We start from the raw sequence: 27,895 nt of genomic DNA, 5'->3' as shown, positions 1-27,895 counted from the left end.
GCTACTCCGCCACAGGTTTCTAGAAGTTTCTCTTTCTGTCTCCTTGAAATGACTGCTGGTCTCATTAACATAACTCTAAACTGGCAGACATTAAGGTACCACAAACTGTTTTCAACACTGACAATAATAATAAACATTTATGAGCAGCAAAGCAGCATAATAGAATGATTTCTGTAAAATCATGTGACCTTGAATGCTGGAGTAATGATGCTAAAAATTCAGCTTTGATCACAGGAATAAATTACGTCTTAAAATACATTCAAACAGAACAGTTAAAGGAGAAGCTCATTTCCAGAACAAAAATTACAGATAATTTACTCACCCCCTTGTTATCCAAGATGTTCATGTCTTTCTTTTTTCAGTCAATAAGAAATTATGTTTCTTGAGGAAAACATTCCAGAATTTTTCTCTGTATAGTGGACTTTAATGGTTTGAACTTCCAAAATGTAGTTTAAATGCAGCTTCAAATGGCTCTAAACGATCCCGGCCGAGGAAGAAGAGTCTTATCTAGTGTAACTGACAGTAATTTTCAAAACAAATTGACAATTTGTATACTTTTTAACCTCAAATGCTCATCTTGTCTCTGCGATCCACATGCGTAGTCTGTGTAATACGGATCCATACAGTTAGGGTATGTCATAAAAATCCCGTCTCGTTTTCTTCTTCAATATCAAAATAGTCCTACATCGCTGTTTTAACCTTTTTTTGTAAAGGGCGTTTGATCTTCTTTTCATGTTCACTTTGTAAACAAGTAGGGAGTTTTTCGACATACCCTAACTTTATTGATCGTATTGAACCGGATGAACAAGATGGGCGTTTGAGGTTAAAAAGTATATAATCTGTCAATTTGTTTCGAAAATGACAGATCGTTTTGCAAGATAAGACCCTTCTTCCTTGGCTGGGATCATTTAGAGCCATTTGAAGCTGCACTGAAACTGCATTTCTGAAGTTCAAACTTGGGGGCACCACTGAAGTCCATTATATGGAGATAATTCCTGAAATGATTTCCTTATGAAACATAATTTCTTACTGACTGAAGAAAGACATGAACATCTTGGATGACAAGGGGGCGAGTAAATTTTCTGTTAATTTTTGTTCTGGAAGTGAACTTCTCCTTTAGCTAATACTATTTCACAATATTACTGTTTTTACTGTACTTCTGATCAAAAAAATGCAGCCTTTGTGTGCATAAGAGACTTATTGCAAAGAAATGCTGGCAGATGAACTGCCAGATGAACACACATGGTCAAATGTGAAGGTCAGCAAGGAATTATTATTAGTAGCATTTACCATAATGTAACAAATTCCTCTTTTTAACTGAGTGTATTTTACTACTGAAGTGAAAAACTATGGAATGGCATTCATAAACGGTTCTTTTCATGTAATTTTCACAGTCATGTCATGAGAAATAAACTACAATTTTCTATAGTAGTGTGTCTTAATCCTTAATATGGCATGATTTTTGGTAGAACAGAATGTGGTTATGCATTGACCCTACATGCATCTGGCCTCATTCTCCCTCCTTTATTTTTATTTATGCGGAGTGGGAACTTCTCTTGTCTGTGTGCTTTCAGAGCGTGCAGCAGATCAGAGGACGAGACTGCATTTGGAGAAGGATACCATCACTTGCCACCAATGTTTTTTTTGGAAGGAAATGCAGGTGATGATGGAAAAAATGAGGACAATGTTAATGTCAAGGTAAGTGTGTTAGTATGCTGGCTGTGTGTGTGAAACGAGCGTCTACCTTTCGGCCCTTTCCCTGGTGCTGGTTCAGCGGTGCTGCGGGTCCATATCAGCATGATTCCTCCTGAGTCTCCAGTCAGGATGTCTCCATTATTGAGGAAGGCCAAACACTGCACAAATTTGGGCTTCTCGTATTTCTGTCATAAACACACAAAGAGAAGTTATAAATGTAAAGTCAGGTTTTATAAACTCTGCATACTCTTTACTAGTCTGTGCTTTGTATATCAAGCAGACTGCAGCATTAGTCAATAAATGTTTCTTGGACTGGAAAAGGTTGCTGAAGTAATTTATCTTGATATTTTACAGATGTATTTTTTTTTACTCCATTTCATACACAACTCCATATCTACTGTATTTTCTTTGAAATGGTCTAAATAGTGATTTTTATTTTTCCAATCAGTAAAAATCCAGTTGTTATAATCAAGGTATGTTTTTTACATTGTTATTTACCAAATGAGCACAAATATATTTAAAGAACATTGTAAAAAACAACAATAGTTACCTATAGTACATCTATTTTTACTAAAACATTTCAATAAGACAAAGAGGTATCATGAAACTAATGAAAATCACAATAATACATTATAAACTCATCTTTTGCTTCTCTCTAAAATACAAGTCTTCTATTTATAATATTGCTTTCTCCAGTGAAAACGCTGTGATGTGAGAGGACAACAAGAGATGGACTTTTTCACTGAAGGAAGCAATATTATAGATGATGGATTCATATTTTTGGCCAGAATTGAGAGTTTAAAAATAAAAAGCCTTAATGATGGGTTTGTTTCTGAAAAACACAGTTTTTTAAGAGCTGTTAATTGATGGACCAGAGTCTTATTATTTGTGCATTATTGTGATGCTTTTATCAGCTGTTTAAACGCTCATTCTGACGGCACCCATTCACTCCATTGGTGAGCAAGTGATATTGAATTTCTTCCAAATTTTGATAACAAACTCATCTATACTACCAATTGTAAACGTTTTTAAAGAATTCTCTTTTGCTAACCAAGTCTGCATTTATTTGATCCAAAGTACAGCAAAAATTGTACAATTTTGAAATATTTTTACTATTTAAAATAACTTTTTTTTTTTTTAAATATATTTTAAAAATAATTTATTCCTGTGATTTCAAAGCTGAATTTTTAGCATCATTACTCCAGTCACATGATCCTTCAGAAATCATTCTAATATTCTGATTTGCTGCTCAAAAAAACATTTTTAAACATTATTATTATTATTATTATTATGTTGAAAACAACTGAGTAGAATTTTTGCAGGTTTCTTTGATGAATAGAAGAAGAACAACATATATCTTAAAAAGGAATCTTTTGTAATATCTTTATCATCACTTTTAATCAATTTAAAGCATCCTTGATAATTAAAATTATTAATTTCTATAATTTCTATAATGTTACAAAAGCTTTTTATTTCAGATAAATGCTGATCTTTGGATCTTTCTATTTATCAAAGAACCCTGAAAACATTTTACTCAACTCAAATGATAACAAAATTGATAAGAATAATAATAAAAATTGTTTCTTGAAGAGCAAATCAGCATACTAGAATAATTTCTGAAGGATCATGTGACACTAAAGACTGGAGTAAATGACTGCTTAAAATTTTGCTTTGATCACAGGAATATTTTACATTTTAAATATATTCAAATAGAAGGCAGTAATTTTAAATAGTAAAAATATTTCACAGTGTTACTGCTTTTGCTGTATTTTGGATCAAATAAATGCAGGCTTGGTGAGCAGAAGAGACTTTTTAAAAAAACTTAAATGTTACTGTTCAAAAACTTTTGACTGGTAATGTATATCTTGGATGGCCTTAGGGTGAGTACATTTTTAGCAAACTTTTATTTTTGAACTATTTCTTTAAAATCCCCATGAGAAATATAAAGTGTGTTCTTACGCCGAAGATGCCTTGTTTGCGAGCGAGTGAGGATCCGCTCCAGGTCCAGAAGAAAATATGCGATTTCCCACACGTGACAATGGTGTTGGCGTCAGTCGGGTGAAACTCCACTGCTAAGACCACTTCATTGGTTGTCTAAAAAACAAAAAACAAAAAAAAAAACAGCACATTGCCAAAATCATTACTTGAAGAACAAAGAGATGAGAGAAAGCAAACAAGGAATGTGCAATTAAAAAGGGCAAACAGGTACAAATGGAACAGACATGGCAAAACATAAAAGGACGAGAAGGAAGGCATCTGAAACAAGATGAAAAGGACTGAGAAGAAAGGAGAAGAAGGAAATAAGGAAATAAGATAAGGGCTAAGATACTCTAAAAGAAAGGAACAAAGGGAGGGAGATGGTAAAAGAGGAAGGGAGTGGTGATATGTGAGACCAGAGAACCAAATGAATAAAAGAAGTGTATCCACTTACCTTAATCTCTGCGATTTTTGATTTCTTCTGCCAGTCCCACACAGTGAGCATGTGCTCATTAGAGTCATCAATCACACTGAGATGAATGCCTGAGTCCTACACACACACACACACACACACAAATACAGACTGAGCATCACAATTCCATACTGTAACATTTTAGATTAACAAACACTAAATACAACACTTCCAGTTTCTTTGAGTCGCCCCTGAAAAGAGCTGTTGATATATTAGCACTTTATTCAAATAGTCATCACTGCAAAAAATGCTTTTCTTACTTGTTTCCAGCCAAAATGTCTAAAAATTCTAAAATCAAGAAGGATTTTCTAGACAAGCAAAAATTATTGTCTTGTTTTCAGAAAAAAACAAGTCAAAATTAAGTGAGATTTTGCTTGAAATAGGCAAAATAATCTGCCAATGACCAAAATGACCAAAAAGTTCAATGACTGATGTTGAAAAGTTCATAAAAACGTCTACCATTTCTAAGGTAAAGAAATCTTGTATTATCCATTGATCACCAGAAAAACTGTCACAACGGCATCAAAGTTCATCTTCTGAGCCAAGTTACAAATATATTGTTCAGTTCTCAGTTGATTTTCACAAATATGACATGGCTAATCCTGATTTCAAGGTTAGAATTATTGTCAGTTACAAAGGAAAATGCAAATATGACCCAGATCCAGGAAGAGCACAGTCCAAAACTGTGAAAAATATTCGCTAAATTGGAAAAACCAACAACACTAGGTTTAAGAATTATCAAAATAGTTGTAGGCAATGCTAATTAAACACATAATGAAGTGAAATCAAATGAGATGGTTGATGTTATACTCACGGCTTTAGAGAAAGCAAGGGATCCAACTCCTCTCTCAAAGGTGCCAAGGCCGATGATCTGCAGCGTGGACAGACTGACAGAGTCCCAAACTCTCACGTGAGGCTGAAGCGGCTACAGGATCAAACATGAATCACAATACACAGATGTCAAATATCACAGCAGGGCTTCATGAGTTCAAAGGGCTTATACTCATAAACAAGCAACAACTTAGATATATATAGTAACACGGGGGAAGAAGAAGAAAGTGTTTTTACAGTGTTTAATGGTTTAAGTTCTTTAGGGATCCTCTGAATACACGCAGCTAGATGTGTTTGTTTTTTGCACTTTCAACACATACTGTTTGTCTTGAAAGTTTGTTTGAACTAGCAAGTTATTCTAGACCTGTTCTCCTATTTTGCATAACTAAAGCGAAAAGATGAAGCACTATATCTGAGAATGAAGTACGGTAGTTTAACAGGTACTTAACAGGTAAAAGATTGCCATGTAATGAGCAAAGAGCAAATGCTATGACAAAATCAAGTTATACTGACGGGACAAGACAAACTGAGAGAAATAACTGTTGTGGAAGAATGAGGCACTAGTATCATACTTTAATTCACTGCAGTTATAAGATTAAGAAAACAGATACAGAACAGTTTTATAAATTGTTTGCCATTGTTCGAAGGTGAATATAAAAAAGACTGAATGCTTACATACTCAGAGAGACACAATTACACTATTGTTCAACAATTGGGGGTCCGTATGATTTATTTATTTGAAATATAAACATTTTGTAACAATATAAAAGTCTTTCCTGTCATCTTTGCTCAATTAAATGCATCCATGTTAAGAAAAATTATTAATTTTCTTAAAAAAAAAACAATCCCAAATTGATTTACAATTAAAACTCACCCTGCCATCCTTATCCACGCCTGCTATCTGTCCTGTGGCGATACGGATCTTATCTGGGTGAACAGCAAGACTAGGAAAGAAACAGGCAAAGCGAAGTGAACATGCACTGGTCAACACTGCTGAAAGGTAAAAATAGCTATTGTTTGTTATCATTCATTTGTCATCAAGTAAAGATACATGCTCTGCCTAACTCTTGTTTAGAGATCAGCTAAAAAAGATTTCCACTGGCCTGTCTGTCCATATACTGATATCTAGAGACCAGTATGAATTCCATTATAAACATATTTCACACAATATTTGAACAATGCTCACAGTTTTTTTTTATCTTATTTAAAAAAAAAAAAAAAAAAAAAAAAATCACATCAGCTCATTTGTTTAATTCAGGGCCCACAGAAGACATTTTCATGTCATTTCCATCCTGTGATTACACAGCCTCAGGAAGGCAAAACTAAACAATGACAGCCATTCACACAGAAAACTACAACATCTTTCAATGAAATTTCCAGTGTCAGTTGACGATTTAATCACTGTCAGTGCCAATGTCCCGTAAGATAATTAATGAAACTAACAGATAACTGCATGCCCCCAATAAAACAATATGTGTTTTCATCAGTCTCACCATTTAACACAGTCAGTGTGTCCTAAATAGTGCCGCTGTGTCCTTTCCTCATAGTTGAAGAGCACAACCACCGAGGCGATGAAATATACAATCTCCCCAGTAGGCAGCAAGTACACATTTGCACGGCAATCACGTCCCCTGTATCCGTATCTATCCATTCAAGTCAAGGACAAAGAGAATACAACAATATACCAAAAACACAAGAATTGATATCTATTCAGTGTTTTACATGTAAATCACAATGGTGTAATTTAATTCACAGAATGAGGGATTTTCTCATATTTAAATTAAATTAAATTAAATTAAAAATTAAATTACATTTTAAATTAAATTAAATTCTTATTTTCTTGCCATAACGGTTTTAATCCATTTTAAAATTAAATTTACACATTATTTTTTAATACATTTTTATGTAATGTCGTGCTCTGATTTTAAATTTGACATTTATGTCTTTACTTTGCCTATGTAAAGCATTTTCAATCACCATTTTAAAACACAATACGTGCCAAGCATGCTAGAAAGGATACACCCACTCCAGTTTGAGTCTCTCTGGGGGAAGTTCGGTGCGGATATCTTCGTAATTCTCCACGTCCGATGGGATGAACATCGTGATGGGTCGTCCGCGCATGAACACTTTAACATATTCTCCCTCTGTGGAGAGATTCGATGAAAAATATTTTTTAAGAAAATACTAGCATAAAACAAATTATTTAGAATCAGTAATTAAAAGCAATTAGTAACTACTGCAAATGAAAGGTATATCTCAAACAAAACCCATGTTTGTTTGTGTGAAGAATATCTTGAATTTAAACAGCAAGTTATCTGAAATTTGGTAGTGAACATGGTCTTTCAGAACAGATTGTGAGAGTTTGTTCATTTGAGCAACTTTTAATATAACATACACATAGCATATACAGTATTTTACCTTCTTACTTAAAAAGTCTAAAACGTCTCTAATTGAAACTCTTTGATGAAGTTAGTAAAGCTCATGCTTTGAACTCATTCATAAACCCAAGCAAATCAAAAGTGAAGCTTTGAGCGGCGTGCAGAAGGGCAAGAGCAATGGCAATGCCCAAATTTAACTGTGATTTAATAAAAAGAAGGTGTAAAGCAGCATCAAGGTGGTGAAAAAATGGACAGAGACAGAGCGAGGCAGAAAAAATATAGTATTTTCTCTGGTCTCCAGAATCCAGTAGCACAAATTATAATAGCATTGCATAAAGTTTTTAACACAGAACAAGACATTTGACCACAGATAACCTAAAAAAACAGTTTAGTTGGCTGAGAATCACCAACACATTCCTAGCTGACATTAATATATTTAAAGTGATTGTTCAGCCAAGAATGAAAATTCCGTCATCATTTACTCATGTTCATATTGTTCCAAACCTATATGACTTTTGCATTTTCATTTTCTGTGGAACACAACAAAACATCAGGGTGAGTAAATGATGACCAAAATTTTTATTTTTGGGTGAACTGTCCCAATTCTATCTCCTATTTGACGGAAACATATTTAGGCTACATACCACTCCAAAATCAAAGACCAAAATAAGAATATTATATATATATATATATATATATATACACACACACACACACACACACACACACATATACATATATACACATAATACAATTTTATAAATAATAAATATTATATATTATAATATTATATATATTATAATATATTACATATATTGTTTTTGCAGTTTGTCATTATTTCAGTGAAAATTAAGTGCATTTTTAAAATAAATCAGTGTAAAAATACTTTCATTTTGCAATATACAGTCATGTGAAAAAGTTAGGACAACCTATTGAATTTCATGGTTTTCTGTATCAGGACATAAAAAAATTATCTGATCCTTGGCAGGTCTTAAAATTTGTAAAATAAATCCTCTGATAAACATCATCACATGACATATCACACTGTGTCATTATTTATTTAAGAAAAATACAGCCAAGAGGGAAAGGCCATAGGACACCCTATGAGTCAACTGCCTATAGATTCACTTTTAGCAGCAATAACTTGAAGCATTCATTTTCCGTGTGACTTTATCAGTCTCTCACATCGTTCTGGAGGAATTTGGACCACTCTTTTTTTCAGCATTGCTTCAGTTTATTGCTCCAGGTTTGTGGGCATTTGCTTATGCACAGCTCTCACCACAGCATTTGAGTCAGGATGAGCTCTGGACTTTGACTGGGCTTTTGTAACACCTTGATTATTTTCTTTTTCAGCCATTCTGTTGTAGATTTGCTGGTGTGCTTGGGATCATTGTCCTGTTGCATGACCCAATTTTGGCCCAACTTTAGATGTCGAACAGATGCCCTCAAATTTGACTCTACAATACTTTGATATACAGAGGAGTTGATGGCCAGCTCAATGACCGTGAGGTGCCCAGGTCCTGTGGCTACAAAACAAGCCCAAAATGATCAGCCTTCCTCCAGCATGCTTGTCTTTTGGTATGAGGTGTTTGTGCTGATATGCTCTTTAGGTTTTCACAAACTTGGCGCTGTGCATTATGGTCAAACATCTCCATGTCAGTCTCGTCTGTTCAAAGGACATTATTCTAGAAGACTTGTGTTTTGTTCAGATGCAGCTTTGCAGACCTAAACTGTGCTGCAATGTTTTTTTTTGTTTGTTTGTTTCTTCTGCCAAGCCTTCCAAACATGCCATTTTTGTCCCATATTTTTCTAATGATATTGTCATGAACTTTATCATTTAACATGTTAACTGAGGCCTGTAGAGTCTGAGGTGTAGTTCTTGGGTTGTCTGCCATTTCTCTGAGCTTTACACGGTCTGATCTTGGGATGAATTTTCTGGGACGTCCACTCCTAGAAGGAGAGGTGTCTGTTTTAAATGTCTTCCACTTGTGAATAAACTTCAAATTGTTTGGAAATGGCCGTATTACTCTTCTCAGATTGATGGCAGCAACAATTGCTTCTCTAAGATGGTTGCTGATGTCTTACCTCCCTGGCATTGTGTTAACACACACCTGAAGGCTCCAGACCAGCAAACTGCCAAAGCTTATGCTTTTATAGAGGTGCTCAGACTTGCTGATGATCAGTTAATCAAAGGTATTTGATTAGCTCCGCTTGACTGCTATTTACCCTTTTAATTCCAATGTTAATAGTAAGGGTGTCCTAACTTTGTCACATTTTGGCATTTTCCATTTTGGCTTTATTTTTGTTCAGTTAATAATGACACGGTGCAATTTGTCATGTGTTGCTCATCTGAGGTTTTATTTTCGAAATTTTAAGACCAGCCAAGGACCATTTTTTTTTAATGATGTCCTGATACAGAAAACCATGGAATTCAATAGGGTGTCCTAACTTTTTCAAATGATTGTATATATGTGACCCTGGATCACAAAACCAGTCATATAAATAAGCTTTTTATTGATGTATAGTTTGTTAGAATAGGACAATATTTGGTCGAGATACAACTATTTAATATCAGGAATCTGAGGGTGCAAAAAAATCAAAATATTGAGAAAATCACCTTTAAAGTTCTTCAAATAAAGTTCTTAACAATGTATATTACTAATCAAAAATTAAGTTTTAAAAATTAGAAAATTAAGTTACATTTACAGTAGGCATTTTACAAAATATCTTAATGGAACATGATCTTTACTTAATTTTCTAATGATTTTTGCCATAAAAGAAAAATCAATAATTTTGACCCATACAATGTATTTTTGGCTATTGCTACAAATAAACCCCAACAACTTAAGACTGGTTTTGTGGTCCAGGGTCACATATATTGTTTCAGATACCATAATGGAAATGAGAATTCGTAGCATTATTTTAAAAATGGGCTTAGTCATCTTAAAAAATAGTGTTACAATGGATAGCTATAATAAATGTAACCCTTAATCACAAAACCAGTCTTAAGTTGCACAGGTATATTTGTAGCAATAGCCAAAAATACATGGGATGGGTCAAAATTATAAATTTTTCTTTTATGCCAAAAAACATTAAGATATTAAATCAAGATCATGTTCCATGAAAATATTTTGTAAATTTCCCACTGTAAATATATAACAACTTAACTTTTGATTAGTAATATGCATTGCTAAGAACTTAATTTGAACAACTTTAAAGGTGATTTTCTCAATATTTAGATTTTTCTCAATTTTTTCAAAATCTCAGTTTTGAAAAAATTAGTTTTGTGGTCCAGGGTCACAAATATGATTTTCTTTGCACAAAATGCACTTTCTTATTTTCTTTCTTTTGATTTTGTGGTGAAGTCTGGGCTAGATTTGTGGCGGGTTTAGTGAGATTCAGCCACAAAGCTGTTCTGGTATCTTTAGTTTTGGACAAACACATTCCTCTGCTAATGAGTTACTGGTGGTGAATCTACAGTAAGTCATCTATTTAGACAAACTGAATTGCAAGAACAAATGAAGAAGCGAGATGTGTGTTTATCATCTAGCCTGTAATCTGGGAGGAAATCCACTTACTATTGATTCCTCCAGAAATGTTATTTAAGATTTTAAAGAACAAGAGCGGCAGAGAGATAGAGACACAGAAGAAGAGTGCGAGAAGTGACTGAACATTGATCTTTCAGAGAGATCGATCAACATGTTAAGAGAATTAAAGTGGGATTAGTGCCAGAAACGCTTATATCCAGCCTGAAGCGGGGCAAGGAAGGGGTAAAAAAAACAAAAAAAAAAAAAACGCTTTCGGCGGCTTTCGGTCCTGTAGAGAGGAAGGCCTTACCTTGACTGTTTTTTTCACGGGTTGACATTTTAGCTGGGTATGGGACAGAAATAATAATCTCTCAAAAAACAAACACAGAATGACAGACAAGGAACAGTTTTACTGACGTATGATAAGAAAGGCCTGTCAACACTTTTTAAGAAGGGTGTGATCATTAGAAAACTCTGGTAGGAACAAATGAGAAACCACAAGACACAAGAATGCAGTTTGTGTGCATCTTTGCCAAGATTAAATTGACTTGAGAAATGCTCACACCTGTACTGTTCTCAGCCCAGGGCTAAATCCAGATTCGGGGGAAGGTCGTTCCAGGGCACGCTTAGCCTGGGAACACTGGAATGAGCCCTGTGCTAAGAGTATTTCTCAGTGTCACTGCTAATCTTGCCCTGGTGCAAAGCCAAGCACTAAGAGGTGGCATCATGCTAGCTTTTATTTACACTTATAAAATGCAAGTTGGCTACAGGGCACAGCTTAAATGTTTTTACAGACATTACTGTGCAAATGACATGGAAATGAGAATTTGGATGGTTCTAATGTGCACAAAAAGTCAGACATACTACACGAGGCAACCGAGTTTTGCTCGCACCACTGTGATACAGGAAATGAGAGGAACACACGAGGAAAAAATGAAGTTGAAACATAATAGATCACGTAAGGACAAAATGAGACTTTACCTTGGCTGATGACTGGATCTCTGTGTCTAAAGAGGAAATGGGAAGAAAATCAAAATATTGTTAACACGAGACAAAACGTGAGCTCCAAAAATGGCATGTTTGTTCAACTACAGGAATGTGTTAAAGGAACCGGTCCAAAAAGAAGGAATCATTCTATTGTCATCATTCACTCACTCTCATGATGTTTCCAAATCATATGACTTTCTATTTTCCACAGAACACAGAAAGAGAATCTCTGACATGCTCTTTTCCATACAATGACAGTGAGCAGAAATTAATGTTCACAATAAAATCACAGAACACTTTGCAATAAGGTTCCTAATATTAAAGTATTAGTTCACTTTCAGAATACACATTTCCTGATAATTTACTCACCCCCATGTCATCCAAGACTTTCATGCCTTTCTTTCTTCAGTCAAAAAGGACTTAGGGTTTATGAGGAAAACATTCCAGGATTTTTCTCAATATAGTGGAATTCCATTTATGTTCCAAAAATAAAAAAAATGATATACTTTTCAACCACAAATGCTCATCTTGCACTAGCTTGACCTCACGCATTACATAGTCACGTTGGAAAGGTCACAAGTGACATAGGCGGAAGTACCGACCCAGTGTTTTCAAAGCAAACGTGCAAAAAAAAGTAAAACGTTTACCTTTAAAAAAAAAAAAAAGGTAAAACAACCATATCAGATGATTTTGAAGTTGGAGGACCAAATGAGATGGAGTTCTTCACCCTAACCTACCTTTTGGACCGAAGTACACAGACAAAAAAACTACATAATGCGTGAAGTCACGGAAGTACCACGCAGAACTAGTGAAAGACAAGCATTTGTGGTTACAATGTATATAATTTTGACAGATGACAGATTGTTTGGCTAGATTAGACCCTTATTCCTTGGCTGGGATCTTGTAGAGCACTTTGAAGCTCCATTGAAACTGAAACTTGAAACCATATGGAGAAAAATCCTGGAATGTTTTCCTCAAAAACCTTAATTTCTTTTTGACTGAAGAAAGAAAGATGTGAACATCTCGGATGACATGGGGGTGAGTAAATTATCAGGACATTTTTATTCTGAAAGTGAACTAAACCTTTAAGCACAAATTTTGTCAATTAGTGTCGGAAAATTTGGAATATAGTGTATAGTCCAATTTATAGGGCTGCCCTTGACTAAAGATTTTTCTGGTCGACTAGCAGTCATTCATTTTAAGCATTAGTCGACTATTAGTCGCACCTTTATTAATAAACCATATAAATCATAATAATGAGCCTTTAATTGCCTACATAGGCTAATGAGCAACCAAGTGCATGCAAAAAAAAGCTTGCCACAGCACACCGGCTGATATAATGATTATAAATGTGTCTGGGGAAAACAGCAAGGAGATGTACTGCATTAACGTTTTAATAATTTATTAATAAACTAGTGTTTGTTTTCGGCTTACAGATGAAGTCTGTGACACTGACTTCTCATCTTTGCAGTAGTGGATGCACCTGTATGTGGTTTCATGCGGATTACATAATCTGAGAATAATTGTTTTCTATCTAAATGGGTTCATTTGAAAGTAGACATTTTACTCTCTACAGATATATTTTTTCATGTCTGTAAGACAAGTGTGCACAGAGTTTCAAAGTCGTCATCTTCTTGCTCAAGTTCACAGAGATTGAGATGGCAGAAAGTATATCCTGTTTGCTTTAATTATTTTACAAAAGCACTACGTTTGGTTGTTATTGTAAGTGCACACAAATAAACGAAGAGTCTTCACAGATTCTAAAGATGTATTACTTTTATCTGTATCACCAAAAATGACGGAGTATTTTAAGAGCAAGTGACTACACCGGCATCTGTCATGCAGTGAGTGCGCCACTATTCAGCTTCCACCGCATAGACACTTCAATATCGCACATTTTACTAGGTTAACATTAGATTGAACGCCCATGTAAAGTTACATCTTTCAGGTGAAAAGCCATATTTAAGGTTGATGAATGTACTGTATTACCACATAGAGCAGCTATTAATGATCTGCTCGTGATGGACTGTATGACTTCACCACTTCCTGTGGATTTTTTTTGTTTCTGCAACTGTGACTAATAAACTTTTGGTCAACCAAGCATGTTTTTAATGTTATTTTTCAAACGTGTCACTGTCTATCCACTTTCGTTTTCCATGACTTCTCATTTTGTGTTTTGATGAAAAAAGAAAGTCATACATTGACAGCAACATGAGGGCGTATGAAGATTTTCTTCAGGATTTTCAAGCAAGAGCCATAGATAAATTACATTATTTGCAATAACACATAACTAGACCCAGATGGAATCTGGACTTTTTCTTGCATATTATGTGCACAAATTTAATGAAATTTCATTGAATGAATTCAAATGAAAGGTAAAACGCACTGAACAGCAATTACTACTCGAAATATCGGTAGCTAAAAGCATAATGATATGTGACCCTGGACCACAAAACCAGTCTTAAGTAGCATGGGTATATGTGTAGCAATAGCCAACAATACATTGTATGGATGAAAATTATCGATTTTTCTTTCAGGCCAAAAATCATTAGAATATTAAGTAATGATCATGTTCCATGAAGATATTTTGTAAATTTCCTACCATAAATATATCAAAACTTATTTTTTATTAGTAATATGCATTGCTAATAACTTAATTTGGAAAACTTTAAAGGCGATTTTCTCAATATTTTGACTTTTTTGAACACTTAGATTCTAGATTTTCAAATAGTTGTATATTGGGCCAAATATTGTCCTATCCTATCCAAACCACACATCAATAGAAAGCTTATTTATTCAGCTTTCAGATGACGTATAAATCTCAGTTTCAAAGAACTGACTCTTATGACTGGTTTTGTGGTCCCTGGTCACATATTACCAAAAACAAATGAAACATGGAATGAATTGAGTATTAGTGTAACTTCATAAATGGTGTGGTGTTCCAATTCGCTGGAATTCTCTCTGGAGATTCTTATGCAACACTTTTTGAACTCAGTTAACGTAACTTGAAAAACCTGAAGCCTCATTTCAGATACACTTCCATCAATCAGATTTGTTTGTACCTCAGTTGGATGACTTACAGTATATGAGGACTCAAGTCAACAGCACGAGTCTTAGTAGGGCAAAGGGGACAGAAGGAACCTAACACTCACTTCTCTGCATTCTTCACCACTTTGGACAGCAGTTTGGAGGTGGAGGCTGCTTTCACCAGCTTGTTCCTGCTCTCCTCTCCACTGTCCCACGTGCTACTCTGAGAACGCTCCATTCCTCCACGCTTCGCACTGCTACCTCTGCTGCGGACGCAAATTACACAGGAAAAACATGTAAGGACTTCATTGGAATAGGAAGCGATAGCAGAGAAGCTGAAAAACGAGTTAAAAATTTAGAGAAGCGGTATTGTGAGCTTGGAGGAGGACAATCTATCAAATAGATCTACATAGACCCACCAAAATGGGTCACAGGTTTGGTTTGTTCAGACAATTTTACTTAGGATAGACTGCAAAGTCTAGATCGGGGTGCCCAAACCCAGTCCTAGAGGGCTGGTGTCCTGCAGAGTTTGGCTCCAACTTGCCTAGCTTCTAGTATGCTTAGTAAGATCTTGATTAGCTCAGGTGAGTATAATTGGGGTTGGAGCTAAACTCTGCAGGACACCGGGACTGAGTTTGGGCAACCGTGGTCTAGATGCTAACTCTATCCAGGTCCTCCAAACTCAAATAACCACTCTTCCTCTTTGGTTAATTTCAAACTGGAAGCCAGAAAACAAGCAACGCCCCTTGAAAGTCAAAGATGCATCCCTCAGGTAAAACATCATGCATATGGCAAAGCACAATCAACTCGATGGTTAGTACACACAGGGAAGCTGAAAATCTTAAAACCCAGTCCTGTGGGAAATTGCATGAGATTGTTCAGGAAAAAGATGCCACACAGCAAAGCTAAAGTAAGGCAAAGAAGGAAACACATCAAAGGTTTAGAAAGGGAAAACAGAGGAGCGTTTTCCTCACACGAAGCTGTTTGCAAGAAGAAAACGTTAACAGTCCAAAACAAACTCATTTTCTGGACCACCCCTTCTACACGACCCAATTTTCAATTCATTCGCAATGGGAGCTGAACGGGTGGCTCGTTTTGACAGAAACATGGGAAGTGCAATAAAAATGTTGGGAGAATTTAAACTTTAAGCAAACTAAAGGCCAAAAAAATAACGATGGCTCATCTTGAGCCCTAAACTTAAGCCACTACACCACATTTCTCAGAACTTAGCGGAATATGAACATCAAGGCAGGGGAGCACGGGAAGAAATTTTGGTAGAAGTGATCCAGAAACTCACAGATGTACACACAAACATTAAAGTCCAAAGTATACTTCAGTTTTTACATGTATGCTAGGATACATGTATGTTGCGCAGAGTAAATTTCATCACCAACAATAGACGTCCATGCATGTTGACAAGCACTTGTGTGAGGGAGTTAAACGGACAGTTCACCCAAAAATAAAAATTCTGTCATTAATTACTCACCCTCATGTTGTTCCAAACCCGGAAGACCTTTGTTCATCTTCTGAACACAAATTAAGATATTTTTGCTGAAATCCGAGAGCTTTCTGACCCTGCATAGACTGCATCGCAACTGACACATTGAAGGCCCAGAAAGGTAGTAAGGACATCATTACAATGTCCACGTGACATCAGTGGTTCAACTGTAATATTATGAAGCTAAGAGTAAACGGTTTGTGTGCAAAGAAAACAAAAATAATGACTTTATAAATGTTCTTCTCTTCCGTGTTGTTGCCGTCTATGCAGGGTCAGAGAGCTCTCAGATTTCAACAAAAATATCTTAATTTGTGTTCTGAAGGTGAACGAAGGCTTTAAGGTTTTGGAACAACATGAGGGTGAGTAATTAGTGACACAATGTTAATTTTTGATTGAACTATCCCTTTAAGAGATACTCGCAAGTTTAAACAAGTATGAAGGCATTTTTGACGGTCATAACTTGTGCAGAGAAATAGCGCAGACACCGGGCAAGGATGAAACTGTGTTGAACGTCTGCGTTTGGCTGTACACATACGCTAAGTGTTCACGTTAAAACTGAAGTATACTTGGGGCTTAAGGGCATTAAATAGGTCAGAGCTGTAGCAAAGTACCTCCAACCTCACCAAACATGGGAGTATGAGAGGAGGAAAGAAAAGGGAATGGATAATACCCTGGAGCAGAGCGGACACACTTCCACATGTGAAAAACTGGCTTGAGTTCTACATATGGGGCCACTTGTGAGGTATACAGATCTAACGATGTCAATTCCTTGTATATGCATAATGTGAGTGCTTCAGATGACCATCTGCCAAAATATTACCATGGTACTAGCTTAACAAGACTTACTTAGTCTAGTAGCTTCACCAGCAGGTTTTCCCTGGTTAACTGCATTACTTTACAGATCTCCCAAGTCAAACACATCTAATCAGCATGAATTAGTAGAAACATGCTATTCTAGCATTAACATGTATGCTAGTTTTTGCCTTATAAGCAAAAACACCATGCAAAACGCCTGCATTTACTGCACTTTCTATTCTATTTCTAGAAATCACATGCTCTTGCTTCACTGTATTGACATCTCAACATTTCTCAAAACAAATGCAATCTCTGCAAGATTTCTAAAGCACACTGCACTAACCACATCAACCACAAATGTAGCATCTCTGATGCTAACTACTTACAATAAAGCTCACGTCTATGTTAGCCTAAGTAAAATCTTCATCGATTGCAGAAACGTATTTAAGTAATGTGGCCGAGGCCAAATCCCGGCTAATAATCTTCTTCTTGCAACGTCTAACAAGCATGGATCTGGCCATGAAATGACATTAAGGAAACGGCTAATTGGTTTTCCACTTCTCTTTAGATAATTGGATAGGACAGCTTGCAGAGTCAATATGAATAACTCAGCAGGCAGGATCTTGGGTTAATAAGTACAGACTAGAAGGTTTGCTAATGGTGTTGAAGCATGGCTGGGCCAATGTGTTAGCCTGATTACTCTGCGGATTATTAAGCAAGAACCAAGGGTTTTGAGCACTGAGAGGACATCACATCTGCTTTTCATTACTTTCCCCTACTGGGTGGACAGCTCAGAGTGATCCAGAGCATAACATACTCCAACCAATTCTGTCAGCTTGATGCTAGCAGGACATTTAGCATAGAATGTGGGACAAGTACTGATAAATGATGAGAAAGCAATGATTTGTTTAGATATAATTAATTTAAGAGACTGGAAATTAGGTTTTTATAATGAGTACTGACAGGAGTTGTTTCTTTAAGTCTGAGAGATTTATGTATAGCTCCTTCATTTGAACAGCAATGCATACAATGTTCCTGGAAGTAAAAATCCCATCCTTTTTTCCACAATAAAAAATAAAATAAAATAAAATAAAATAAAATAAAATAAAATAAAATAAAATAAAATAAAATAAAATAAAATAAAATAAATATCTATTTGTATGTATCGGAATGTGTAAAATGTATGATTTATTAAAAAAAAAAAAAAAAAAGGAAGAAATTATACTTTTCTTCAGGAAGGATGCATTAAATTGATCATAAGTAAATGGAAGTAAAAAACGTTCAAATAAATAAATAAATAATTAATAATAATAATAATAATAATAATAATAATAATAATAATAATAATAATAATGCTGTGCTTTTGGGCTTTTTATTAATCAAAGAATTCTAAATAAATATATATATAAATATATAAATATATATATATAAATATATATATATATATATATATATATATATATATATTATGGTTTCCCATAAATAAATAAATATTTTACTTTTTTTTTTTTTTTTATTATATATGCACAACACTGATGACAAATTCAGCTTTGCCATCAAAGGAATGAATTAATTAACTATATTTTAAAATATATTATAAAATAAAACATTTATTTTAAATTGTAATAATATTTCACAATACAACTGTTTTACTGTATGTTTTAAATCAAATAATTGCCACCTTGGTAAGCATAAGAAACTTCTTTTAAAACATTAAATAACCTTACTGATTCCATTTTTCATGATAGTGTTTATATTTAAAAATACATTTTACATTTTATGTTTTTATACTTACAATACTTATCAATGACAAGCAGTGAATCATTTTATTACTTTGTACTGTACCTTTGTTTTTGATATTATTTGCAATTCTTTTTTTAATTTATTAAATAGGAGAATTTCACTATAAAGAATTTTATTTTACATTTAATCATTTATCAGATGGTATTATCCAAAGCAACTTACAAATTAAAGTTCCTTTTTCAAATCAAATGCTTTAATGTTGTAATCCATCTAAGTTGCATGGTTTGGTCCAAGAGTTTTAGTTTTTTTTTTTTTTTTCTAAATGCCTATGGGAAAAAAACAAAAGAATGGGAAAATACTGCCGGAACCAAGGCAGATAAAAAGCAGCCAGTTACTGTTGCACTCTATTGATCTCGATATTGATTGAGGAAGCGTGTCAGCCCTGCCCCTTGGCTTTACGTCAATAGGTTGCGAAACCGCTGCAAGCAGATTGCCAAACGCTGCTCGAACGCTGCCAGAAATTGCATGGCTGTTGGGAGGAACCTTTTGGCCGGGGTTGACCCCCTGTTCTCCGAGAGCTGTCTTTGGGGCTGTGGGGGATGTGGGGAGGGGGGATTGCTGGAAGGGGACGGTGCCTGAGGGGTGCTGGGCGCTGAGGGGGTTTTATCGTTAGCCTGTGGCGGCTCTTCTTTCTCCTTGATCCCCTCCATCAGAGGCTTGTCTTTTTTCTTCTCCCCACCACTGCAAAAACAACATGTGGGTCAACAGAGAAAGATCTGATACACAGGAAAAGACGAGGAGAGCTGAGCATCTCAACACTGGTGAAACACTCACAGACATTCAGAAGAATATACTTCTTCAGGCTGAAAGGAACATCACATATTAATATTTTGGGAGCATTTTTCCAGAAGTCTGTACATTGTGCCTGTTAAAAGTTAATTAAGAGTATGCTAGCACAGTATTTCCCAAACCCTTCATGGAGGTTTGCTGCTACAACTCACTGTGATTATCTCCCTAATCTAACACACCTGCTTCAAATCATCAGCTCGTTAGTGCAGAGCTGAAGTGGGTCAGAAAAGGGAGATGTCCAAAATGTGTAGAGGAGGCTTTGAGATCATTTGCATTTTTCAGCTGTGTGTGTCTGGGTGTGTGCATTACCTCTTGGCAGCGGAGGAGAGTGTCTCTTTCCTGGCTACGGACACTGTGGAACTATCTCTGTGAGATTTGCGGCCGCTGGAACTGCCATTGGCAATACAGGACATCGAATACGCCTCACGCAGCGGGGTCTGACCTGCAGGAGACACATTGCGCATCGGTTTTAGTTCCTCTTATACTCAAAACAATGACTGAAATTTCAGCGCTGCAACAACTTTCCTGCACAGACCTTCTATTAGAGTTTCCACACCCTTTGACTGTTAAATTTCCATGAATTTTAGGAATAGTTCAGCCAAAAATGAAAATTACCCCATGAATTACTCACCCTCAAGCCATCCTAAGTGAATATGACAAACATAATGCGCTTTCTGTCATCTCAACAGGAGCGCTTCACAAAAATGAACCGAAACTCAGCGAATACATACCTCACAGACATGATAAATATATCTATAGAAAGCTTTAAATTACTTAAAATAAAACAAAACAAAACAAAAATAACTCTTTCATTATGTAATCTGTAAAGATGTTTTTCTCTCTAAAGGTACATCCAAAGAGGAGATGGTGAGTCAGGATTGGCAACTTTATCACTGTGACTCCGACTCAGAAAACACTAGTTTATTAACCCTCAGGGGTCGAAAAACGCGCCAGCGTGGTTTGTGGCAGTTTTTCTGATAACGACGAAAAGAACTTCAATTACTCTGTCCTTTCTGATCGTAGAGAGTACAGCGCACTGATGAGTTTCAGCGAAGACTCATATGAACGCCTCTGATTGGCCATCGCATTGCATTCATAAGCTCATAATAACTACTATTAACTACTAACATCATAAACTCATCTCTTTAGGAAAGAATCAGACATGGGTGTTATGTAGGCTAATAAAATATTTTTAATGGGACTGAATTTCAATTTAACGTGATAATTTAATAAAAACATTAGAAATGGATAATTATAACATTTAATTTCCACAGTTATTCAAACAGTGAATAAATTATATGCAGAAAGCGACATTAGCACTAACTTTGATCTATTGTAAGCTTAAGCACTCTCAAAAAAACTAACTCATCGTTATAATCACAGAAGCTGGCTGTGAAGTTAATCTGTTACTTACTTTGTACGTACATCTGTGCTTTGTTGTTTATGATGAGAATTCAAGAATACATCGCACTGATGAGTTTCAGCGAAGACTCATCTGAACGCCTCTGATTGGCCATTGCATTCATAAGCTCAACAGAATCACGTGTGATTGGTTATAATGCGACTGCACAACACTGTAAAAACGCCTAAATGGAATTACAGTGCAGCCTAAGCAGATCTGAATTTAATGCTGCAATCGACACTTTCTATTTATTTTCACTTTGTTAGCAACAGACGTAATAGATTTAATTTGCTTGTGCAGGGGCATTTTCGTCCAATTTAGTGGCATTTTTTGCCCCAAGTACCCGTGGCCAGCCTTAAACACGCTCCGCCTATGCCAGTCATAATGGTCAAGTTTTTGAAATTGAGATTTATACATCGGCTGAAAGCTGAATAAAAAACCTTTCCATTTTCCGTTTATGAAGATAGGACAATATCTGGCTGAGATACAACTATTTGAAAATCTGGAATCTGGTTGTCCAAATTAAGTTCTTAGCAATGCATATTACTAATCAAAAATTAATTTTTGATATATTTACAGTAGGAAATTTACAAAATATATTCATGGAACATGATCTTTACTTAATATCTTAATGATTTTTGGCATAAAAGAAATATCGATAATTTTAACCCATATAATGCATTTTTGGCTATTGGTACAAATATACCCATTCTACTTATGACTGGTTTTGTGGTCCAGGGTCACATATGGCTATATTTCTTACACAAGCACACTGATTTGTTTTTAGAAGGCCTTTATTAACCCGTGTGGAGTACTTTTATGATGGATGGATTTACTTTATTGGTCTTCAAAGTCTCAACAGCCATTCACTGCCATTATAAAGCATTGTTTAATATAACTCCTATTGTATTTGTCTGAAAGAAAAAAGTCATATACACCTAGGATGGCTTGACGGTGAGAAAATCATGGGTGAACTATCCCTTTAACTCAATTAAATGTATGGAAGCTTGTTTCCGCCACAGGATAAAACTATTAAAAAGGTTATTGCAACTTTTTAAACTGCAGCTTTTGTCTCAGAATTGTGAGATACAAAGTCACATTTGTGAAAAAATAAAGTCAGAACTTTCATTGCAGAAAAAAAAAACAAAAACAACTGAGACAACAGAATTAAAAGGTGCAAATGCAAGAAAGAAAGTGAGAGACCTCTGAGAAAGAAAAAAAAAGTATAAATAAATTGTGTGTGTATATATATATATATATATATATATATTAATTCTGTGGCAAAAACATGCTTCCATATAAATGGGACCTTTTTGTAAAATGTTACCAAATTCATGTACAGTATATTTTATAAATATTCCAGAAATATTTTATTCATGAACATAACTATGTAAGATTTTAAACATAAAATATTTAAATATTAGATTTAAATTCACTAAATAAATTTCCAGACTCTTCTGTGACTTATGATTCTGTTGATTTCAGTGACTTTTGTATGCTTTAATTTCATAGAATTAAACAAAATCAACAGTCAGGAAATAGAGACAGACAGGATAAACTATAAAGGGAGGATAATGTCTGACTTAAATAGGGCAGCAATCCAGACATGCTAACTAGATTAGTCATCTGATTTACTAGTCCATCTTAATTACAGTACACTGAAACTTTGATTTATATATATGGATTTATATATATATGGAGCCCACTATATATGAATGAAAATTTGGGAGTTGTTTTCAATTTGAACCAGGTTTTGAATGACATTATTCTAGTGTATATCATACATTGTAACACAAAAATAAAGAAATGAGTAAGAATAAACAACAGAGGCAGTGTCAGATGTCTGGATCCTAGTTTAGACACACAGACTCGTGTTAAACCAGCATTTGGCCTTATTGCGGTTGTCCTGAAACGCTACAGAACAGACTGAGGTGTCCATTTGAGCTTGGTGTGGTATTCTCACGCTAAACGTCATTGCCATGATTGCAATGGTTTGCATCAGCCATGCTATTTAAAACTCTCTGAATGGCCTGCATGTGGAAATGTCTGATTTAGGTTCTTGGCTTCTCACTTGGTCGCTTCCCTTTGACCTCTTTGCTTTGTGAGAGAGACTGACGCCTGTGTAGCCATTGTATGTTATGGCACCCTGCAGCCAGTGCGTGGTGAATTCGATTAATCGTTTCTCTCCAGGGCACGCGTACTCGTGTGTATATTATCTTAGGAGGCGGCGATGCGATGTCAGTACCACATGGCTTAGTTTCACGCTCCATTAGCCCACAACAAAAACACACAGTGTGTGGCTGACCTCATCAGACTGCTGAAAGAAGTGATGTGTGCGCGTGTTTGAACAAACCTCAAACCCCTTCTTTCCACAACTTCATAGTGTTCCAGATAAAACACCTCAAAAAACTACAGGTCACATTGAGCTAGACTTTGTCTCAGGCATGTTTCTTTTAAAATTTATTTGGAATGTTTAGAAATATTAAATGTGCATCAACAAATTTAACAAGGTATTAATGATGTAATTATCTTAGTTTATTTCTAAAATTAAATCAGTTCCAGCTACACACAGAATCTGGAAGTATTTGTAAATTCTCTATGCTGATTTTGTGGAAAAATCTGCAAAATGTATTAAAACATGGTACTTACTTTTTATTGCTAGGGCTAAAATGAAAATCATCAAATAAATAACAGATAAAACGCCCATTAATTAATATTAATATTACAATTTGCTATAAATAATAATAATAATAATAATAATAATAATCATCATCATCATAATTCTTCTTCTTATTATTATTATTATTATGCAATAATAATATTATTTAATGTTATTTATTTGATGATTTTAATTATTATTATTATTATTATTATTATTATTATTATTATTATTTATGCATTTGGTAGACACTTCTATCCAACATAACCTACACTGTATTATGATTATTATTAGCTGAATAATATTTAGTTTCATTCATTCATTCATTCATTTATTCCAAATTCATTTTTTCCCCCACTTTACTATTTCTGGATTTCTTTTTTCCCAGTTTTAATATTTCTAGACTTGGTTAAATTACATTTTATTAAACAAAAAGCATGTATAATCAATAGAAATCATTAAAAAATTGCACAATTTAATAGCAGTTTATTAAAAGTTTAACATAAATTACATTTTCAAGGCTCAATGAAATGCAACTGAATTTTTTCCCCTCAAATTAAATTTTATTTTTTACCAATTTCTGTGATTTCCAATAATTTTTTAGATTCAGTTTTAACAGTTTTATTAAATGTAATAATCAAAAGCAGCTCTATAATTGATTTTATAATTACTAATAATAGCAACAATAATTATAATATATTATTATTATAATTATTATTATTATAATTCCATATAATACATATTATATTATATTATATTATATTATATTATATTACATATTAACATATACTATTCCATATAATGTTGTGTATTTACATTTTTCTGGCAAATAAAAAATAAAATTTAGTAAATAATTTTTCTGCCAAATATTCTACTGAAAAAAAAATAAAATAAAAATAAAAATCACCAATGTTGAAAAAAAAGTTTCAATAATTTTATAGTAAAATAATAGTTGTACTATCATTACATTAAGTAATATATTTCTGTCACAGTTTCTTCAAGTTAAACCAAACTTTTATTTTGACAAGTGGCTGTGAAGACCTTTAACTTTCTGTTTGTATATGACATGACCGGAGCGGAGATTGCGCTGAAGTGGATTGGGGGGGAAAACTGCGCATGCGTGTCATGTGCCTGTCTGTTAAAGGGAAGAAGCCACGCCTTATTTTGGAGCGCCCACCCTGTTTTGGAGTTCCCGCCCCCATCTGGAGATCTCCAAGCTGCAGTTATATACCCCTCTTAAATTGAGTCATTAAAATTATTTCATATTTAAATCGTTTAGTAATTTAATTAAAATATTTGAAAAAAAATTTATAAATAAATCTATTTTTTTGTCACAAAAGATGACACGCATTTAATAAAGTTAGAAAAATGACATTACAAAATTAAAAAAAAAAAAAAAAAAAACCTTCAAGAGGTCAAATCTCACTTTATAATGGGAAGGTTAATTTCTGTCATTGATCAGAAGGTGTTTGTAAGTTTTTTTGTTTTTCTTTTTCAGTAGGAGAACACAACATACAATCTTTCATTTGGCCCTGGTCTTATTATGCAAGAAGGTTTAGAGAAATTATGAATAAGTTTAACGTTATTATAGATTATAAATGGTTTTATAATTAAATACAGTTGAATGGACACCCCACCTCCCCCCAAGCTAGAGTCCCCCCAGTGAATTTTGGCCATTTCTACCACTGGATATGACAATGTTTTTTTCTCAAAGGAGACAGTAAAATGCTCATGAAGTGACTCTCAGAGCAGTTCTAGAGATTGTTTATGTCCTCATGTACTCATATATTGAAGTGACAGGGGGTGAAAACTCTGCAAGCGTCACGTACGCTTCAGTATGTGTGTAGTAAACAAAACCACACAGTTCACTGACGCAGAGACACGCAGAACATGCAGGATTCATATTTAAATAGTGTTTTTGCAGCTTAATATTTATAGACACAAATCCATATCACATTTTGATTTTGGGTTCCCAAGACTGCTTATGAGTACTGGGAACAGAACAGGTAAAAAATGCACCAAAAACATTTTGCATTTAAAATTTAAGTTACATTTTGGCGTCGTAATTGCTAGCTGAAAAAGAGGCAAAATATTTAATAAGCAGACACGCATGGAGCAGGAGAAACGTAAAACGTTTTCAAATTCCAGACGTTGCGATTCTGTGGACGTTTGGCAGTCATGAAGGAATTCTGTGTTTTTACATGTTTAACAGTGAATGTCAAACAAACTACACAATCTTTTATTTTTCGACATCATACTGTTATAATTAAGGAAACTTAATCGTTCAGCCTCCTGCCTCAGTAATAGGTCGCTTTACTGGAAGCTCTCGCCGCTGTCACAACACATCATGCTTTTTGGATCAAAGAAATAATTAATGTGTGTGTTTAGAGAGTCGGCTTTCATGGACAGAGTTTGAGCATTCAAGCATAAGATGAGCTTCTTCCTGTGCACAGTACTGTATGTGTCTAGTCAGCACAGCCGCACAGGAAGTCCTCCTATGACCTCACTCCAACAGGAAACCAAGGAATTATCTGCCTTTAATCAAAAGCCTGTCAACTAGCCATTCATCTCCAAAACCACTGCTATTCTTAATCACTTTCATGCTCAAAATACAGGTTAATTTGCTGGATTTATGCGTCAAGTCACTCTTAATCACATTCAGTCTACTTCATATGATAGAAACATCTCAGTAGCAACATGCTTTACTCAACCAGACAATAATCAGAGCTGTCCATCAATTCAAATGGATTTATTTGCCGAATAAGTGATCAGATAAATCACAAAAACAACAAATCGCAGCCTAGCATTCATCTGTAACTAAGAAATTAGTCGTCTGTGAAGGAACCCACGCTTTTTCTTTTCCTTAGTGAATTGAGCCCTTTCATAGATATTGTCCCGATAGTGGCTGATTAAGGATAAACTGAGGTTTGGGAGAGGACTTGGGTGGACAGACTGACATTTGGGAAAAGATACTAGTGTGGGGGATTATGGGAAATGAGGGGGAATTGATAGGGGGATTGAATGTTACATTAGCAGTGAGTCAGCCTTGAAACTCAAATCAACATGCTGAGAATAAAAGAGAAATGAAGGAGTAAAAGTGAGAAAAATGGGTCACAATGGGCGTAGCGAGTAAATACGGCCAGTGGAAAGAAACAGCGGTTCGGATGAGAATAGCGGGTAAAATGAGAACTAGCACCACACTAATTAAAAGAAAAATTATGAAAATAAGCTGATAATAATAACTGAATGCAAGTACTAAAAAAAAAAGTATATTTTGTCCCATAAGCATGCTAATTTAAAAATAAATAACTTATTATAAATTTACTGATAAACTTACAGGTATTAATAAGAATAATAAAAAATGTACTTCATACTATTTTATACTTGTTTTTTTGTTTTTTTGTTTTTTTTTTGTAATTTTTGAGTTTGAGAGCTAATGTGTGGACTACTTTTATAATATTTTGTGGTCATTTATGGGTTTGAGAGCCAATTTGTGGACTCAAAAATATTTTGTCTGACAGTGCAAAAAAAATATATATTTTCAAATGCACATTTGAAAATAAATACTTATTTTATAAATGATAAACAATGATATTAATAACAATAACATTTCTAAAAAAAAAAAAAAAAAAAAAAGGAAAAAAAATAAATACTTCATACTATTTTACACAATTTTTTGGGGTCATTTTTGGGTTTGAGAGCTAACTTTGTGGACTACTTGTATAATACTTAACTATTTTGTTTCATTTTGTTTGTTTGTTTTTTCTTTTGTCATTTTCTAATTTGAGAGCCAATTTATGGACTCAAAAATTGCACTCAAAAATGTATATTTTGACCCACAGAAATGCACATTGCAAATAAATATACTTTAGAAATTATAAACTTTTTAATAACAATAACATTTAATTACGTTAATAAATGTTAAGAAACTCATAATTTGTATACTGCTGTTTAGTGAGTTTTTTAATGTTTTTGAAATAATATATTAAATAATATTTTGAATAAAATGTAATTTATTTCTGTTTAATTTTCATTATTATTCCAGTCTAATACGC

At 34.5% G+C, this 27,895-nt stretch overlaps 1 protein-coding gene across 5 annotated transcripts in view; it reads right to left on the bottom strand.

Moving 5' to 3' along the window:
* The window catches only part of LOC127174889 (echinoderm microtubule-associated protein-like 4), a 121,058-nt gene that overhangs the window by 23,177 nt on the left and 69,986 nt on the right, over positions 1 to 27,895 (bottom strand). For 2 of the 5 annotated variants that reach the window (XM_051125530.1, XM_051125527.1), the window contains exons 3-14: positions 20,089 to 20,221; positions 19,474 to 19,671; positions 15,020 to 15,160; positions 11,862 to 11,887; positions 11,191 to 11,223; positions 6,996 to 7,119; positions 6,469 to 6,618; positions 5,850 to 5,919; positions 4,959 to 5,069; positions 4,127 to 4,222; positions 3,655 to 3,789; positions 1,745 to 1,880 (exon numbers count right to left, since the gene is read on the bottom strand). In XM_051125530.1, coding sequence (XP_050981487.1) covers positions 1,745 to 1,880; positions 3,655 to 3,789; positions 4,127 to 4,222; positions 4,959 to 5,069; positions 5,850 to 5,919; positions 6,469 to 6,618; positions 6,996 to 7,119; positions 11,191 to 11,223; positions 11,862 to 11,887; positions 15,020 to 15,160; positions 19,474 to 19,671; positions 20,089 to 20,221 — 1,353 coding nt within the window. The remainder of the gene's footprint in view (positions 1 to 1,744; positions 1,881 to 3,654; positions 3,790 to 4,126; positions 4,223 to 4,958; positions 5,070 to 5,849; positions 5,920 to 6,468; positions 6,619 to 6,995; positions 7,120 to 11,190; positions 11,224 to 11,861; positions 11,888 to 15,019; positions 15,161 to 19,473; positions 19,672 to 20,088; positions 20,222 to 27,895) is intronic. The other 3 variants (XM_051125528.1, XM_051125529.1, XM_051125531.1) reach the window with 3 other exon arrangements.

The sequence above is a fragment of the Labeo rohita genome, chromosome 13 (genome assembly GCF_022985175.1).
Source record: "Labeo rohita strain BAU-BD-2019 chromosome 13, IGBB_LRoh.1.0, whole genome shotgun sequence".
Lineage (NCBI taxonomy): Eukaryota > Metazoa > Chordata > Actinopteri > Cypriniformes > Cyprinidae > Labeo > Labeo rohita.
The sequence above is the reverse complement of the archived record's forward strand: the minus strand, read 5'-3'. Positions and strand labels throughout refer to the sequence as shown.